Below are 15,036 nucleotides of genomic sequence, written 5' to 3' on the forward strand. Positions count from 1 at the left end.
TAAACAGAAGGCGTTGTGGAGTGTGCGGGTGATATGGGGGCCGTGAGAGAGTGCAGGTTGTTTTAACACTATGATCATTGCTTCAAGGTTCACCCCTTGGGGCAATGGGGCTGGTCACTCCCAGAGGTCAATCGGGTCACATCCCTCCGCATCACCCACAATGCAACCTGCGGCCAAGGAACGGTTCATCTGGTATCTGACAGGTTGACCCCCCTCGACCTCCAACCCCCCCCCCCCCCGCCACGGCCACCTCCCCTAGGCCTCGTTGGCCGATTCAGTCGGGACGTCCTGTCTGGCCATGGTTTCGGAGAAGAGGTCCAGGAGGTTGTCGAGTCCCAGCAGGTAGCCGTCCTCCCGGTTCCCCTGCTCCCAGGCCCGGTCGTGGTGCAAGGTCTGGCCCTCGGGCAGGGCCATCGTCTTCCCGAAGTCGATCATCCAGACGTTGACCCGTCCTTTCTTCTCGTGGATGAACAGCAGAGAGCTCCCAATAATCTGAGGTAGGGGGAAGGGGGGGGAGAAAGAAGGCACACATTGTGGGTCGTTCTCAAGGAGGACACAGACTGGTGCAATGGGGAGACACGTGGCAGATGAAATTAACGCAGAGAAGTGTGAAAATAAAAGAAAGAAAAGACTTGCATTTATAGCGCCTTTCACAGCCACCAGACATCCCAATGGACCAAACCCCTTCCCATTGACTTCCATTGTATAAAATCCCAATGGACCCAAACCCCTTTCCATTCACTCCCATGGTACACAATCCCAATGGACCAAACCCCTTTCCATTCACTCCCATTGTACACAATCCCAATGGACCAAACCCATTCCCATTCACTCCCACTGTACGCAATCCCAATGGACCAAACCCTTCCCATTCACTCCCATTGTACAGAATCCCAATGGACCAAACCCATTCCCATTCACTCCCATTGTACACAATCCCAATGGACCAAACCCCTTCCCATTCACTCCCATTGTACACAATCCCAATGGACCAAACCCATTCCCATTCACTCCCATTGTACACAATCCCAATGGACCAAACCCCTTCCCATTCACTCCCATTGTACACAATCCCAATGGACCAAACCCCTTCCCATTCGCTCCCATTGTACACAATCCCAATGGAACAAACCCCTTCCCATTCGCTCCCATTGTACACAATCCCAATGGACCAAACCCCTTCCCATTCGCTCCCATTGTACACAATCCCAATGGACCAAACCCCTTCCCATTCGCTCCCATTGTACACAATCCCAATGGAACAAACCCCTTCCCATTCGCTCCCATTGTACACAATCCCAATGGACCAAACCCCTTCCCATTCGCTCCCATTGTACACAATCCCAATGGAACAAACCCCTTCCCATTCACTCCCACTGTACGCAATCCCAATGGACCAACCCCCTTCCCATTCACTCCCATTCTACACAATCCCAATGGACCCAAACCCCTTTCCATTCACTCCCATTGTACACAATCCCAATGAACCAAACCCCTTCCCATTCACTCCCATTGTACACAATCCCAATGAACCAAACCCCTTTGCATTCACTTTACAGCCAATCAAGTACTTTTTGAAGTGTAGTCACAGTTGTAATGTAGGAAACGTGGCAGCCAATTTGCGCACAGCAAGCTCCCACAAACAGCAATGTGATAATGACCAGGTCATCTGTTTTATTTTAGTGGTGTTGGTTGAGGGATAAATATTGGACCAGTACATGTTGGGAGAACTCCCCCTGCTCTTCTTCCAATCATGGCCATGGGATCTTTTACATCCCACCTGAGAGGGCAGACGGGGACCTCGGTTCAACGTCTCATCCAAAAGACGGCACCTCCGACAGTGCAGCGCTCCCTCAGTACTGCACTGGGAGTGTCGGACTGGATTATAGGCTGGCTAAAGATCACTTCCTGCATGGAATTTGGCTACATCCAATTACTGGGACCTATGAGACAGAAAAGTCTGGTAGGATGTGGCCTGCTGAAGCGACTTACGCATTCTAAAGTTTGAAACAAGTAATGAGTTCAAGTTCAAGTAGGTAGTTGTGAATAATAAGGGATTTCTACTCTACACTGTCTCAGATATGGATAACTCCAATCATAGACTCCCAATAGACCCAAACCCCTTCCCATTCACTCCAATTGTACAGACTCCCAAAGGACCAAACCCCTTCCCATTCACTCCCATTTTACACAATCCCAAGGGACCAAACCCCTTCCCATTCACTCCCATTGTACAGACTCCCAAAGGACCAAACCCCTTCCCATTCACTCCCATTGTACACAATCCCAATAGACCAGACCCCTTCCCATTCCATTTGTACAGAATCCCAATGGACCAAACCCCTTCCCATTCACTCCCATTGTATGGAATCCCAATGGACCAAACCCTTTCCCATTCACTCCCATTGTACACAATCCCAATGGACCCAAACCCCTTCCCATTCACTCCTATTGAACACAATCACGATGGACGAAACTCCTTCCCATTCACTCCCATTGTACAGAATCCCAATGGACCAAACCCCTTCCCATTCACTCCCATTGTACACAATCCCAATGGACCAAACACCTTCCCATTCACTCCCATTGTACACAATCCCAATGGCACAAACCCCTTCCCATTCACATCCATTGTACACAATCCCAATGGACCCAAACCCCTTCCCATTCACTCACATTGCATAGAATCCCAATAGACCAAACCCCTTCCCATTAATTCCCATTGTACACAATCCCAATGGAACCAAACCCCATCCCATTCACTTCCATTGTACACAATCCCAATGGACCCAAACCCCTTCCCATTCACTCCCATTGTATAGAAACCCAATGGACCAAACCCCTTCCCATTCACTCCCATTGGATTGTTCCATATCAAAGTATTAACGTGTTCCCTGCATTGTTTGTTGGGAGCTTGCTGTGTGCAAATTGGCTTCCGCGTTGCGTACATTCCAGCAGTGACTGACAAGCTCACTCTTTCCCTTCCCCTAAACAAGCCCTGTGGGAGGCACCCAGATAATGACTTGGGTCTAGAATGCCTTCTTCCTGAAGCTGAAATCACAAGAGTGCAATCAGACAATTCCACACTAGCTCCATCCTGAGGGGAAGGGACATTTTTTCTCGCATCCAAGAACAAGAAACTGCAAACATACCTCGTGAGATCTGAAAAAGTGAGACTGCAGTAATGCATCCTTGATCATTTGCAACCGATTCCAATAAGCTTTCTGTAAAAGAGAAGAGGGACTGTTTAAAACGTGACGCTGTCCCTCCTAGATATGAGTCCCTTCACCAAAACTTAAAAACATAAAAGAATTTTCCAACCGCCTCCCTTATCCCCATGGATCCCACGAGAGTTCGACCGGGAGCAGGGTGAGTAAACTCATTCCGCTTCCTTCTGGGCGACTCGCTAACTCGGCACCAATTCGCAATCAGACTCACGAACTGCTGGTGTGGGAAATGGATCAAACTTATGTTGCAGAATGGGCTCTTTATAAACTGCCCTGGGAGTGTTTGATGGGACAGTGTAGAGGGAGCTTTACTCTGTATCTAACCCCGTGCTGTACCTGCCCTGGGAGTGTTTGATGGGACAGTGTAGAGGGCGCTTTACTCTGTATCTAACCCGTGCTGTCCCTGCCCTGGGAGTGTTTGATGGGACAGTGTAGAGGGAGCATTACTCTGTATCTAACCCATGCTGTACCTGCCCTGGGAGTGTTTGATGGGACAGTGTAGAGGGAGCTTTACTCTGTATCTAACCCGTGCTGTACCTGCCCTGGGGGTGTTTGATGGGACAGTGTAGAGGGAGCTTTACTCTGTATCTAAACCGTGCTGTACCTGCCCTGGGAGTGTTTGATGGGACAGTGTAGAGGGAGCTTTACTCTGTATCTAACCTGTGCTGTACCTGCCCTGGGAGTGTTTGATGGGACAGTGTAGAGGGAGCTTTACTCTGTATCTAACCCGTGCTGTACCTGCCCTGGGAGTGTTTGATGGGACAGTGTAGGGGGAGCTTTACTCTGTATCTAACCCGTGCTGTACCTGCCCTGGGAGTGTTTGATGGGACAGTGTAGAGGGAGCTTTACTCTGTATCTAACCCGTGCTGTACCTGCCCTGGGAGTGTTTGATGGGACAGTGTAGAGGGAGCTTTACTCTGTATCTAACCCGTGCTGTACCTGCCCTGGGAGTGTTTGATGGGCCAGTGTAGGGGGAGCTTTACTCTGTATCTAACCCGTGCTGTACATTACAGAATTGCCAGATCATTGACACTGTTACAGAGTGAGATAAGCTTTCCCTATGACTCTCACTTCTCCCTTGTCTCTCATTCGAAACCCCCATCACGATCAACCACAGAATAAAGAGGAAACCTACCCGAGAGGGAAATAGTAACTCGAAATAGAAAGTTCAGGAAGTGCACAGCGGGACCCTGGGAGACTGGAAGGCGGAGAGAGGTTAGCATTCCGCTTGCTTCATTCGACTGAGACTCTGTACGCCCCAATGTTACCCTGTCCCCTCTCTTTCCGGATGCGGACAGACCTGCTGTGGATTTCCAGAACGTTCTCTGTCTATTTCTGGGAGCAGCCTAAGCTTTCTGACATGCAACGACTATCGGATTGGACGCTGGTTTTGGAGCCGGAGAGGGTGTTGTGTTTTCTGTTGGTCGATTGAGGAGCTGCTGAACTCTAAACCGGACCCCTAAAGTCTGCTATCTGAAATGTAAAAAAAAACCTTCCCCTTTCCACCCCGCGCCTTGTGACGAGGGGGAAACAAACATCAGAACTCACACCGCCATTACCCAGAGACTCCACCCCTCTTCTCCCATCACGCCCTCTGCCCAGGTTATGGGTCCGGTGAAAGCTGGCGTCGTCACTGGGTTTTGTCAGCATTCTCAGAACGGTTACAATAACGAGGCTGTTCCGTAGCCTCCACCTCCCCTTTAACCCATTCTGTGAGAGTACACCTTCCCTTTAACCCTTGCGGGTACAGTAGCATTGTGGTTATGTTACAGGACTAGTAATCCGAGGAAGCCTGGATTAATATTCCGTGAGACGTGAGTTCAAATCCCACCGCAAGCAGCTGGGGAACTTAAATTCAATTAAATAAATCTGGAATTAAAAACTAGTACAGGGTATCAGTAATGGTGACCATGAAACTACTGGATTGTCGTAAAAACCCATCTGGTTCACTAATGTCCTTTAGGGAAGGAAATCTGCCGTTCTTACCCGGTCTGGCCGGTATGTGACTCCTGACCCCCAGCAATGTGGTTGACTCTTAACTGCCCTCTGCAGGTCGAGAAGTCGGCTCACCACCACCTCCTCAAGGGCAATTAGGGATGGGCAATAAATGCTGGCCTTGCCAGTGACACCCACATCCCAGGAACGAATTAAAAGAAAAACCTAACTCCCCTCTCATGCGCCGCAATTAAAGTGGGGGCTGTCTTCGGGAAAAATAGTTCGCTAAATTTTTTTGCGGGGGCGGTGGAGGAAGAATTACTCTCATCAAAGTAACAAAATTGTACTTCAATGCTGCACTGCTGGGTGTGCTGTCGTTTGGATGAGACGTTAAACCGAGGCCCTGTCGGCAGAGGAGATTTACCAGAATGGTTCCGGGGATGGGGGATCTTAGCTACAAGGACAGGTTGGAGAAGCTGGATTTGTTTTCATTAGAGCAAAGGAGGTTGAGGGGTGATTTGATCGAGGTGTACAAGATTATGACGGGTTTGGACAGGCTAGACAGGGAAAGGCTGTTCCCACTAGTTGATGGTACAAGGACTACGGGGATAGAGCGGGGGAATGGGACTGACTAAATTGCTCTACAGAGAGCCGGCACGGACTCGATGGGCCGAATGGTCTCCTTCTGTGCCGTTATGACTCTATTTCCACCATCTACAAGGCACAATTCAGGAGTGTGATGGAATATTCTCCACTTGCCTGGATGAGTGCAGCTCCAACAACACTCAAGAAGCTCGACATCATCCAGGACAAAGCAGCCCGTTTGATTGGCACCCCATCCACCACCTTAAACATTCACTCCCTCCACCACTGGCGCATCGTGGCTGCAGTGTGTACCCTCTACAAGATGCACTGCAGCAACTCGCCAAGGCTTCTTCGGCAGCACCTCCCAAACCCGCGACCTCTTCCACCTAGAAGGACGAGGGCAACAGGCGCATGGGAACACTACCACCTCCAAGTTCCCCTCCAAGTCACACACCATCCTGACTTGGAAATATATCGGCCGTTCCTTCATCGTCGCTGGGTCAAAATCCTGGAACTCCCTCCTTAACAGCACTGTGGGAGCACCTTCACCACACGGACTGCAGCGGTTCAAGAAGGCGGCTCACCACCACCTTCTCAAGGGGTAACTAGGGATGGGCAATAAATGCTGGGCCTTGCCAGCGACGTCCACACCCCAGGAACTAATAAAAAAAAGTCTGAGAGTTACACCTTCCCTTTGACCCGCTCTTGAGCCTGTGGCTGGGATTGGACACTGATGGGTTCACGTTGTACGTCTTTGCCCTTGGTGCGGACCCTCACATGACAGGGGAGTGGGCCGAAGGCAGCGGGAACCACCACAGATCCAAGTGTGCGACTCGTGAGGCCTCGTACCAGGACCCCCCGCCCTCGCATCAACTCTGACCTCCAGCCGTCTCTGAGCGGCGGATTTGAAATCCTTGCAATGGCACGCACTTCAAAAAGGAAAGAACTGCAAAAATACCTGGAGGGAAACGGTACTGAGTGGTTTCGGGATCTGCACTGACCGACCTGATAGTTAACATGCTGGTGCGAAAAGGCTGGTTATGGGTTACAGGCGATGACAGTCATGGTTGAATAGTGGAGATGTGAGGATGTGAATAAATGCTGGGCTGTTGGTTGATTATCAGTGGAGATCAGGGATTATTTATACAGGAGGTTAAATGGGTGGGTAGAGTCCGTGATCGGGGATAGTGGACATGGGCTGTGGGAGGAGATTAAATGGGTGGGTAGAGTCTATGATAGGGGAGAGTGCACATGGGCTGTGGGAGGAGATTCAATGGGTGGGTAGGGTCTGTGATAGGGGATCGTGTACATGGGCTGTGGGAGGAGATTCAATGGGTGGGTGGAGTCCATGATAGGGGAGAGTGTACATGGGCTGTGGAAGGAGATTAAATGGGTGGGTAGAGCCTGTGATAGGGGAGAGTGTACATGGGCTGTGGGAGGAGATTAAATGGGTGGGTAGAGTCTGTGATAGGGGAGAGTGTACATGGGCTGTGGGAGGAGATTAAATGGGTGGGTAGAGTCCATGATAGGGGAGAGTGTACATGGGCTGTGTGAGGAGATTCAATGGGTGGGTAGAGTCCATGATAGGGGAGAGTGTACATGGGCTGTGTGAGGAGATTCAATGGGTGGGTAGAGTCTGTGATAGGGGAGAGTGTACATGGGCTGTGGGAGGAGATTAAATGGGTGGGTAGAGTCCGTGATAGGGGAGAGTGTACATGGGCAGTGGGAGGAGATTAAATGGGTGGGTAGAGTCTGTGATAGGGGAGAGTGTACACGGGCTGTGGGAGGAGATTCAATGGGTGGGTAGAGTCTATGATAGGGGAGAGTGTACATGGGCTGTGGGAGGAGATTCAATGGGTGGGTAGAGTCTATGATAGGGGAGAGTGTACATGGGCTGTGGGGGGAGATTAAATGGGTGGGTAGAGTCCATGATAGGGGAAAGTGTACATGGGCTGTGGGAGGAGATTGAATGGGTGGGTGGAGTCCATGATAGGGGAGGGTACATGGGCTGTGGGAGGAGATTAAATGAGTAGGTAGAGTCTGTGATAGGGGAGAGTGTACATGGGCTGTGGGAGGAGATTAAATGGGTGGGTAGAGTCCATGATAGGGGAGAGTGTACATGGGCTGTGTGAGGAGATTCAATGGGTGGGTAGAGTCTGTGATAGAGGAGAGTGTACATGGGCTGTGGGAGGAGATTAAATGGGTGGGTGGAGTCCACGATAGGGGAGAGTGTACATGGGCTGTGGGAGGAGATTAAATGGATGGGTAGAGTCTGTGATAGGGGAGAGTGTACATGGGCTGTGGGAGGAGATTAAATGGGTGGGTAGAGTCCATGATAGGGGAGAGTGCACACGGGCTGTGGGAGGAGATTAAATGGGTGGGTAGAGTCTGTAATAGGGGAGAGTGTACACGGGCTGTGGGAGGAGATTAAATGGGTGGGTAGAGTCCATGATAGGGGAGAGTGTACACGGGCTGTGGGAGGAGATTCAATGGGTGGGTAGAGTCCGTGATAGGGGAGAGTGGACATGGGCTGTGGGAGGAGATTCAATGGGTGGGTAGAGTCTGTGATAGGGGAGAGTGTACATGGGCTGTGGGAGGAGATTAAATGGGTGGGTAGAGTCTGTGATAGGGGAGAGATTGATGGGCTAAATGGCCTTGTCTTCTTCCAGGGTTTACTGTGTTCACAGCGAGAAGGTGGGACGGAGGCCCCAGGGAGGGGATATATCTCCTAATTACAAATTTGGCAGAAGGCACCGTCCCTTTAATGTTTCTCTTGGGGAGGTTAATTAGAGCTTTGCGATTTGTCAAGCTGCACGGTTGCATGAGACGAGATGGATGGAAATTTCCTACAGGCACTTGGCCCGGCCCTATCTACCACATAATTAACGGCTACGGTGACAGAATCCTTAAAAGTCCAGGCTAGCTGCCAAACACAACACACATAAAGCTAGCGGGGATCTGCAATTATCTCATCTTACACTGTATGAGCCCAGGATTGCCTGAGCTTGTTCTGTGTACAATACACTCAGCAGGTCACTGCAGGCCTTTTTCCAACACTTCAAATATTTCTCAGCAGTTTAGTATGTAGGTGCGACCTTCTGTTACGCAGCATGATGTTAAACTGCATGAGGGAACAGGATAGAACGTTGAACTGACTCTCCCGTTAGCCTTAGATACAGAGTAAAGATCCTGTCTACACTGTCCCATCAAACACTCCCAGGGCAGGTACAGCACGGGTTAGATACAGAGTAAAGCTCCCTCTACACTGTCCCGTCAAACACTCCCAGGGCAGGTACAGCACGGGTTAGATACAGAGTAAAGCTCCCTCTACACTGTCCCGTCAAACACTCCCAGGGCAGGTACAGCACGGGTTGGATACAGAGTAAAGCTCCCTCTACACTGTCCCATCAAACACTCCCAGGGCAGGTACAGCACGGGTTAGATACAGAGTAAAGCTCCCTCTCCACTGTCCCATCAAACACTCCCAGGGCAGGTACAGCACGGGTTAGATACAGAGTAAAGCTCCCTCTACACTGTCTCATCAAACACTCCCAGGGCAGGTACAGCACGGGTTAGATACAGAGTAAAGCTCCCTCTACACTGTCCCTTCAAACATTCCCAGGGCAGGTACAGCACGGGTTAGATACAGAGTAAAGCTCCCTCTACACTGTCTCATCAAACACTCCCGGGGCAGGTACAGCACGGGTTAGATACAGAGTAAAGCTCCCTCTACACTGTCTCATCAAACACTCCCAGGGCAGGTACAGCACGGGTTAGATACAGAGTAATGCTCCCCCTACACTGTCCCATCAAACACTCCCAGGGCAGGTACAGCACGGGTTAGATACAGAGTAAAGCTCCCTCTACACTGTCCCATCAAACACTCCCAGGGCAGATACAGCACGGGTTAGATTCAGAGTACAGCTCCCTCTACACTGTCCCATCAAACACTCCCAGGGCAGGTACAGCACGGGTTAGATACAGAGTAAAGCTCCTTCTACACTGTCCCATCAAACACTCCCAGGGCAGGTACAGCACGGGTTAGATACAGAGTAAAGCTCCCTGTACACTGTCCCATCAAACACTCCCAGGGCAGGTACAGCACGGGTTAGATACAGAGTAAAGCTCCCTCTACACTGTCTCATCAAACACTCCCAGGGCAGGTACAGCACGGGTTAGATACAGAGTAAAGCTCCCTCTACACTGTCCCATCAAACACTCCCAGTGTAGGTACCAGTTGGAGCCAGAGTTGGGGTAATTATGTGTTATGGGCCTATGACCACTAGTAAGTGTATTGTATTCAGTTCGGACCAAACATTGCTGTCACTCTATAGGCAGCTGGTCAAAATGAAACTAGGGAACGTGATGTGCAGTGGGTCATCACACCTTCCTTTCACCTCTGAACCCTGGGCTTGAATGAAGTCTGATGGAACTCTGGGTTTTCCACGTTCCTAATGGGAATGATATTAGTGGTGGTGAGTGGGGAGGTGACCAAAAGCTTGGTCAAAGAGGTGGGTCTGAAAAGAGGAGACGGGGAGGTGGAGAGTGGTTTAGGATTCCAGAGCGTGGGTCCGAGGTTGGTTGAAGGCAATGATGGAGAGAAGGGACGGTGGCGAGAATGGACAGCAGACCGGAATCAGCGGGACGGAGACCAGCAGAGAGAAGGGATGGGCTCGGCGCTCGTTTCTTTGTGTTGCGTACAACCAGTGGATCCGCGGGACATGCTCCCCACTCCAGGTCTTCTGTTGTCACCCTGTCCTCGGGTTGCCAACTTTGGTTGGACATATTCCTGGCGGTTTCGTCCAGATGACCTCCCTGCTGCACCCCGCCCCGCCACTGGTCTACCAACCGGTCCAGCCTCGCCCCACACCGCCTCCCCACAAGCAAGCGGGCTCTTCATTACCGGTTGAATGATTCTTAACCTCAAACAGGCCTTTCTGTCCCTATCTCCAATGTCTCTGAGAAGCGAAAGTGTTCGAAGAAGATTTTAAAAAAAAGCCATTTTTTAATTCATGTCCCACTGATTTATCTCCAGGGTTTGCTCAATGCACGGTGGCATAGTGGTTAGCATTGTTGCCTCACAGCACCAGGGACCTGGGTTCGAATCCGGCCTCGGGCGACTGTCTGTGTGGAGTTTGCACATTCTCCCCGTGTTTGCGTGGGTTTCCTCCGGGTGCTCCGGTTTCCTCCCACAGTCCAAAGATGTGTGAGTTAGGTTGATTGGCTATGATAAATTGACCCTTAGTGTTAGGGGGATTAAATACGTGAGGTTACGGGGATCGGGTGGGATATGTGTCGGTGCAGGCTCGATGGGCCAAAATGGCCTCTATCTGCACTGTGGGGTTTCTGTGATTCTGTGAATACAGTAATCCCTCCCCAACCGCGGGCGATACGTCCCTGAAAAACCCCTGTGTTTGGTAAAACCGCGGTTACATAGAAGATAGGAGCAGGAGTAGGCCATTCAGCCCTTCGAGCCTGCTCCGCCATTCAATGCGATCATGGCTGATCGTCCAAATTCAGTACCCTGTCCCTGCCTTCTCCCCATATCCCTTGATCCCTTTAGCCTTAAGAAATATATCTAACTCCTTCTTGAATATATTTAATGAACTGGCCTCCACCGCCCTCTATGGCAGAGAATTCCACAGGTTCACCACTCTCTGGGTGAAGAAATTCCTCCTCATTTCAGTCCTAAATGGCTTACCCCTTACCCTTAGACTATGACCCCTGGTTCTGGACTCCCCGGCCATCGGAAACATCCTTCGGCCGGGGGATACGTTCCTGAAAACCCCCCGCGGTGGGTAAAACCGCGGTTGGCAAATATAAGACCTCATGGGGAAAAATGGGGTTCGGGGGGAACCTAAGTAAGTTGCTTTATTTTAAATAACACAATAAAAAAGATCATCAATCGAGGGGGGGGGTGGTGAATGCGGAGAAGCGACATCGTGGCTGGTTGATGCCACTGGGTCATCAACTGGGCGGTTTCTTAAAGAATTCATTTTTTCAAGCTTTTTCAAGTGGCATAAACAACACTTTGGCCCTTTTCGAAGAGCCACCCGCAATACTAGCCCTTATCAACACCTCACTTTTTTTCATGGTGCTAATGGTGGACTCGTTAACCCCCATTAGTCATCCAACCGACGCTGTACTTTCACCACGGGCAAGTCTATTAATGACATCTAATTTCCTATCTACGGTTAGTTGCCCTTTTCGCTATTGATTCACCTTTACCACTGAGATTACGCGTAGGGGCCTCGATTAAGGGCTAAACAGAACGATACTGTAATTAAAGGCAAAATGGGTAGCAACAAGACGACGTTCACACACACACACAGTATTACCGCGGGTGGAGCGAGACCACGCCTGGTAGTAATTACGCTCAAAAGAGCGGCGCGGATGAATGGAGTCTCGTGTTTGGAAGCGCGACCCGTGAAACTTGAAAATTAAAAACCGCGTCTACACAAAACTCACGGCCGCGGTCGGCAAAAATTTGTCGCAGAGAGGAAACCGTGTATACTTGAAATCCGCATATGGCAAAACCGCGGTTGGGGCGGGATTCCTGTATTCACTCCCTGCAGACTGCAGGCGGTTAAGAAGGCAAATGGTATGTTGGCCTTCATAGCAAGAGGATTCGAGTACAGGAGCAAGGATGTCTTGCTGCAGTTGTACAGGGCCTTGGTGAGACCACACCTCGAGTATTGTGTGCAGTTTTGGTCGCTCCTATCTTCTATGTTTCTATGTAACCGCAGTTTTACCAACCACAGGGGGTTTTCAGGGACGTATCCCCCGTGGTTGGGGAGGGATTACTGTATTGAGCAAACCTTGGAGATAAATCAGTGGGACATGAATTAAAAAATGGCTTTTAAAAAAAATCTTCTTCGAACACTTTCGCTTCTCAGAGACATTGGAGATAGGGACAGAAAGGCCTGTTTGAGGTTAAGAATCATTCAACCAGTAATGAAGAGCCCGCTTGCTTGTGGGGAGGCGGTGTGGGGCAAGGCTGGACCGGTTGGTAGACCAGTGGCGGGGCGGGGTGCAGCAGGGAGGTCATCTGGATGTTCTTGCCATGGAGGGAGTGCAGCGAAGATTCACCAGACTGATACCTGGGATGGCAGGAATGACGTATGAGGAGAGATTGGGTCGATTGGGCTTATACTCGCTGGAGTTTAGAAGAATGAGAGGGGATCTCATTGAAACTTATAAAATTCTAACAGGACTAGACAGACTAGATGCAGGAAGGATGTTCCCGATGGCGGGGGAGTCTAGAACCAGGGGTCACAGTCTAAGGATAAGGGGTAAGCCATTTAGGACTGAGATGAGGAGGAATTCCTTCACCCAGAGAGTGGTGAACCTGTGGAATTCTCTACCACAGAAGGCAGTTGAGGCCAATTCATTAAATAGATTCAAGAAGAAGTTAGATATATTTCTTAAGGCTAAAGGGATCAAGGGATATGGGGAGAAGGCAGGGACAGGGGACTGAATTTGGATGATCAGCCATGATCTCATTAAATGGTGGAACAGGCTCGAGGGGCCGAATGGCCTACTCCTGCTCCTATCTTCTATGTTTCTATATTCTTGGCGGGTTGACAACCCCTCCTCCATCCCCGCCCATTGCACATGATGGCGCCACCTCAGATGGGCCATGGGCCCTGCCCACTGTTTGCTGTTCAAGAAAAGAAGTGGAACCAGGACGAACCCACCAGAATCTCCAGCTGGCCTTTGGTGAAGTGGGTCAAGGTGGTGATAATCTGTTCCCTGGTCTTTGTCCTCTTGAAGTCTCTGAGAACCGTCCCATTATCCATCTGCAAAGCAAGAGGACTTTCATAGTATCGTAGAATCTTACAGCACAGAAGAACATAAGAATTAGGAGCAGGAGTCAGCCATTCGGCCCCTCGAGCCTGCTCCGCCATTCATAAGATCACGGCTGATCATCGACCTCAACTTCACTTACCCGCCTGATCCCCAAATCCCTTGATTCCCTTAATATTCAAAAATCTTATCGATTTCAGTCTTGAATATACTCAACAACTGAGCCTCCACAGCCCTCTGGGGCAGAGAATTCCAAAGATTCACAACCCTCTGAGCGAAGAAATTTCTCCTCATCTCAGTCCTGAATGGCCGACCCCTTATTCTGAGCCTGTGACCCCTGGTTCTAGACTCTCCAGCCAGGGGAAACATCCTCCCTGCATCTACCCTGTCAAGCTCTCTAAGAATATTTTTATGTTTCAATGAGATCACTGCTCATTCTTCTAAACTCCAGAGAGTATCGGCCCAATCTACTCAATCACTTCTCAAAGGACAATCCCCCCATCCCAGGATTCAATCTAGTGAGCCTTCGTTGCACTGCCTCTAAGGCATGTAAAACCTTCCTTAGGTAAGGAGACCAGAACTGTGCACAGTACTCCAGGTGTGGTCTCACCAAGGCCCTGTACAATTGTAGCAAGACTTCCTTACTCTTGTTCTCTAACCCCCTTGCAATAAAGGCCAACATACCATTTGCATTCCTTTTTGCTCGCTGTGCCTGCGGGCTAACTTTCTGCGTTTTGTGTACAAGGACACCATTCGGCCCGTTGAACCTGTGCTGACTATCCCAAATGATAGAGCCCCCTCCACCGATGGCACAGTGGGTGAACGCACTGCCTCGCATGGCACTCACTGAGCCGTACAGAGTTAGTGAGTCTCAGTTGGGACAGCGAAGGTTTGGCTCCGTGGTCAACATCCCCGCTTCCGAGTCAGAAGGCGTGGGGATCGGAGCTCCGGCCCTGAATTCTGGGTTGGTGTTCAGAGGGATACTTGCGTCCGGTGGGTGTGGGTGGCTGTCCCCTCATTGCATGGGCCGTGCGAGCCTAGAAAACCCTCCCGCTGTATAGAACTAACTCCGCTATCGGATGGTAGAACGACTTGCATTTCTACAGCGCCTTTCACGACCACCGGACGTCCCAAAGCGCTTTACAGCCAATGAAGTACTTTTTGAAGTGTAGTCACTGTTGTGATGTGGGAAATGCAGCAGCCAATTTGTGCACAGCAAGATCCCACATACAGCAATGTGATAATGACCAGATCACCTGTTCTGGTGACGTTGGTTGAGAAATATTGGCCCAGGACACCGGGGAGAACTCCCCCAACTCTTCTTTGAAATAGTGGCCCTGGGATCTTTTACGTCCACCTGAGAGGCCTCCGACAGTGCAGCTCTCCCTCAGTACTGCCCCTCCGACAGTGCGGTGCTCCCTCTGTACTGCCCCTCCGACAGTGCGGCGCTCCCTCAGTACTGCCCCTGCGACAGTGCGGCGCT

At 50.5% G+C, this 15,036-nt stretch overlaps 1 protein-coding gene across 1 annotated transcript in view; it reads right to left on the reverse strand.

Annotated features, from left to right (window-relative positions):
• Nucleotides 1–251: 251 nt before the first annotated feature.
• Nucleotides 252–15,036, reverse strand: part of LOC147092827 (inositol-trisphosphate 3-kinase A-like) — an 80,741-nt gene continuing 65,956 nt past the window's right edge. The window contains exons 5-7 of the mRNA XM_085976078.1: nt 13,445–13,546; nt 3,153–3,224; nt 252–492 (exon numbers count right to left, since the gene is read on the reverse strand). Of these exons, the coding sequence (XP_085832204.1) occupies nt 256–492; nt 3,153–3,224; nt 13,445–13,546 (411 nt within the window). The 3' untranslated portion in view covers nt 252–255. The remainder of the gene's footprint in view (nt 493–3,152; nt 3,225–13,444; nt 13,547–15,036) is intronic.

This window comes from Somniosus microcephalus, unplaced genomic scaffold, assembly GCF_052327205.1.
Source record: "Somniosus microcephalus isolate GS21.2 unplaced genomic scaffold, FLI_Smic_1.0 unresolved_chr2, whole genome shotgun sequence".
NCBI lineage: Eukaryota > Metazoa > Chordata > Chondrichthyes > Squaliformes > Somniosidae > Somniosus > Somniosus microcephalus.